Raw genomic sequence first — 3,668 nt, forward strand, 5'->3', positions numbered from 1 at the left:
ATATATATATTTATATATTACATTTGCTGAAAGGTATTAGTTGAATTTGGTTGTACAGTGAACAAACCATCTTTCTGCATCAGTCACCCAAACACCTGCAGGCAGTGATGGAGTACTAAAGTCCTGGACTCCAACTCAAGTCACTATTCTCTGGACTAGTGTCTCAACTTAGACTCACGCACCATGACATGGACTCGGACTCGAGGATTTTTGAATTTGAACTTGAGCATTCATGAAATAGGACTAGTAAGTTGGATGAAGTTTCCGACTACTTTTACGTGTAATAGGCAGTGATAGAGTCCTTGGGTCCGGGACTCGGAGTCCAGTTGATGTTCTCTGGATTCAAGACTCGATCAGGACTCTTCTTTGGTGAGTAGGACCCGCGACTTGACTCGGACACGACAACACTGCCTGCAGCGCTAAACGTCAGAGCGTCAGAAACTCCTGGTTCAGATATAAACACAAGGGTTAGTGAGTCTGCTACTGAAGTCCATAGGAGCGAATGTAACTTTTCTCACTGAGAATATACAGAACATACTGAATCCATTTGAAGGCTAAGCGCTCCTTTGTTCATCAACACTAGTGGCACTAGTGTGGTTCTGCCCCAGGGACCTCGGGTGGGATCCTCTCTATGGACTCCGTGGAGGAGTTTTGGGAGCGTCGGGACTGAGTGGACAGGGGCTGGGAGGCTTGAGGGCTGTCCACCCCAGAATGCATCAGGGGTATGTAGATGTCGTCCATGTTCGGCAGTACAAACACTTTCTGGAGAAGAAGTAACATGATTGTGAGGAATGCTAAGACGATGACAGCATTGTAGATAGTAGAGGTTGTTATCCCTTTTTGATATTTATTTTTTTCATACCTGGAACTCATCCTGCAGTTTCTTTTCAATCCACTCGGTTACATGACAAAAAGTCACCTCCCGCTCCCCTAGTTTGGGACGGACGTGCAGATCCAGCTTGGGGGGCACGCAGAAGCTGTACCTACAGAGGACATCATAACAGAATCAAATCTACCACATCTTTAATGAATTGCTGTTTTTTAATCACGTTTTAGTGTCGTTTGTTGCCTCAGGGCTTGGAACAGGCTTCAACTCAAATAGATTGGTAGAATAATTAAATTGGCAGGAGATGAAGTGTGGAAATGTGAAAAATGAGTCACAAACAAATGGTGACAAACACAACATGTTTTTGAACACTGTGATTTTATGAAAATGGCTGATTCTGAAGTTGTGGTGCGTTTATGATGTGCAGTAATTGGTACAGAGTGAAATGAATGTCCACAATTTAGTCTGAAATATGGAAGGTAATCTATCATTGCGAAGGGAACGTCTATATCCAAAGAGCTAGACCAAGCTTTGCTTTTGAGCTAATGGCAGCAAGACATACTATAACAGAAATGCCACACTGGATTTGAGGTAGTTTGCAGTGTCACCATTACATTGTCTGGACAGAAACAGCTCTAATGCCTCAGTATTTACCATATCCGGTCTGTAGGGGGCGGTGGGATGTTGACCACCAGAGCCCCTGACAGCTCTTGAACCTCCACAGTGAGCAGCAGAGGCGTGTTGGACATCTCCTCAAACTTCTTTTTAATGAACTCATTCTCTGTCGCCTTCTGGAAACACTTGGATTTAGCGATTTTGTCCACAAATCTCAAAATCTTCCGTCCAGTCTTTCCACCCCCTGTGCTGTAGGAGAGGATTAGAGGAGAGGAGAGGAGAGGAGAGGAGATTTGGTATTTAGATGCTAAGTCTACATTTGAGGGGAGCTGAGAGTCTGAAATGGAAATGAAAAGGAAAACAACAGCCATCTGGAGTGGGATGTCAGCGCAGGTTCTTTTCTCCTTCGGAAACATGAGCATTCACAACACAGACGGATAGAAGTAACACTTAAAGGGGTTCCTTACTAAAGGTTACACATTCTGCCTTTTCAGTAGCTGTTTATGTATTAAGTATTTTTATCTGCACATCATGGAAAAGTAGCATTTGATGTTACATTTGTAATCTTTAATTAACAAATCTAGTTTTGGAAAGAGTCAAATAAGCACTTAGTATAGTAAAAAACTGCCTTTTTGTACTAAGGAAACACATAGCCAGAATTTAGTTTTGTACTACTTAAACCAGCATTTACCCATCGGTAGGTGGCGTGGATCCCTTCTCCCCCACGGGACCCTGAGTCTCAGAGAGAAGCAGCTCTTCCTCATCAGATGACCCAGCGCTGGAGGACTCCTCATCACTGTCTGCCAACACGCTGAAGATGGGCCTGCAGCTGTCGGGATGCACGGGCAGACAAGTTAGGAACAGGCAACTGGATGACAAAACATATGATATGCATGAGAGCGAAAAATCAAAATAGTTTTTTGCATTAAAACATAAGTGACAAGTAACCATCAGATTGACTTCTGTTTAAGAACAAATTTCTGTTAAAGTGTCTCAGCGGCTTAAAAAAAGATCACAAACAAACAGAAGTTTTGCCTGGACTGTAATCTGGACTGGCAGGTCTACGCTAATCTATGTAATGCGGCGCTCTGCTCTAAATATCATACGAGAGACCAGAGGGATAAAGGGATAGAAAGAGGGATGTGTAGGTGCTTATATTAATGCTATGATGAGAATGAAAATACAGGTTTTTGTGTTATGTGGGCTATCACACCTGCTATTTGACCTGGACAATATGATGAAATCCACCTTCAAACAAATTTTCTTTTAAAGGGGCACTCCACAGATTTTAAACATGAAGGGCAGCTCAGTGTTTTTTAAGCTTGACTCATACTAAGGACTAAAAGTAAGGTTTCTGCCTGTGCTGCTTCCATTTACAACATAAAAACAAAACAGACCGTCCTCAAACCAGAAAACGACAGCATAAGTCAATTGTGCAAGCAGCTTGTAACAAATTCAGTTTCTTGTGGCTGTAGTAATAATCACCAGAGCAACCGAGGGAGCGAGGTGAAGCATAGGATCACCAACAATTTCAAACACAGTACTTTCACTCCGGAGAAGGTGTTTTATGTCCCATGTGAAATCTTAACCTTAACAAATATCACTTTTTAAAATCATTTTCTTTTGCAGACCTTATTCTGTAATGACATCCTTGTTATACTAGTTTAGCCATGTTGCCTTAACATAACTAGTTCTGTTGCACAACATTACCTTCCTTTTCTAAAACTGCTACTAACCATTAAATATAACAGGATTCACAATTTCACCTCTGCACGATGGCTGTAAGTCAATTTCAGAATAGATTCGTTGATGTCGTTTTGGGAGTCAGTGACGATCAACTTATTCTGTCTTTAAGGTTTGGGGTTGTGTTGAAACAAAAATCTGTCTCTCACGTCCATGAAAGCCCACAACTTTATGGAAGTGCAAAACTAAATTACTGAAAACCCCTTTAATATCTCAGGGAATCTTTATTTGCAGTTATTTGATTCACTGGATCAGCTGAAAACAGACATTCCCAAACGGTTATTTTGTTCATGTTTGCATTGTGTGTGTGTGTGTGTGTGTGTGTGTGTATGTGATACTGACCGTGGGCTACCGGTTTCAGCCGTACAGTCTGCAGCCTGACCGGCTTCCTTACCCAGCTTGGACAGGTTGAACTTTGTCTGCAGGGTCATCTGCAGGGCACCAGTGTAGACCAGCTGCATCTCCACCCACAGGCCTACAGAGG

General features: G+C 42.4%; 1 protein-coding gene across 1 annotated transcript in view; it reads right to left on the bottom strand.

Annotated features, from left to right (window-relative positions):
- Positions 1-387: 387 nt before the first annotated feature.
- The window catches only part of tex2l (testis expressed 2, like), a 16,043-nt gene continuing 12,762 nt past the window's right edge, over positions 388-3,668 (bottom strand). Inside the window, exons 8-12 of the mRNA XM_034860414.1 lie at positions 3,527-3,659; positions 2,133-2,270; positions 1,481-1,690; positions 863-983; positions 388-762 (exon numbers count right to left, since the gene is read on the bottom strand). Of these exons, the coding sequence (XP_034716305.1) occupies positions 589-762; positions 863-983; positions 1,481-1,690; positions 2,133-2,270; positions 3,527-3,659 (776 nt within the window). The 3' untranslated portion in view covers positions 388-588. The remainder of the gene's footprint in view (positions 763-862; positions 984-1,480; positions 1,691-2,132; positions 2,271-3,526; positions 3,660-3,668) is intronic.

This window comes from Etheostoma cragini, chromosome 21, assembly GCF_013103735.1.
Source record: "Etheostoma cragini isolate CJK2018 chromosome 21, CSU_Ecrag_1.0, whole genome shotgun sequence".
Classification (NCBI taxonomy): domain Eukaryota; kingdom Metazoa; phylum Chordata; class Actinopteri; order Perciformes; family Percidae; genus Etheostoma; species Etheostoma cragini.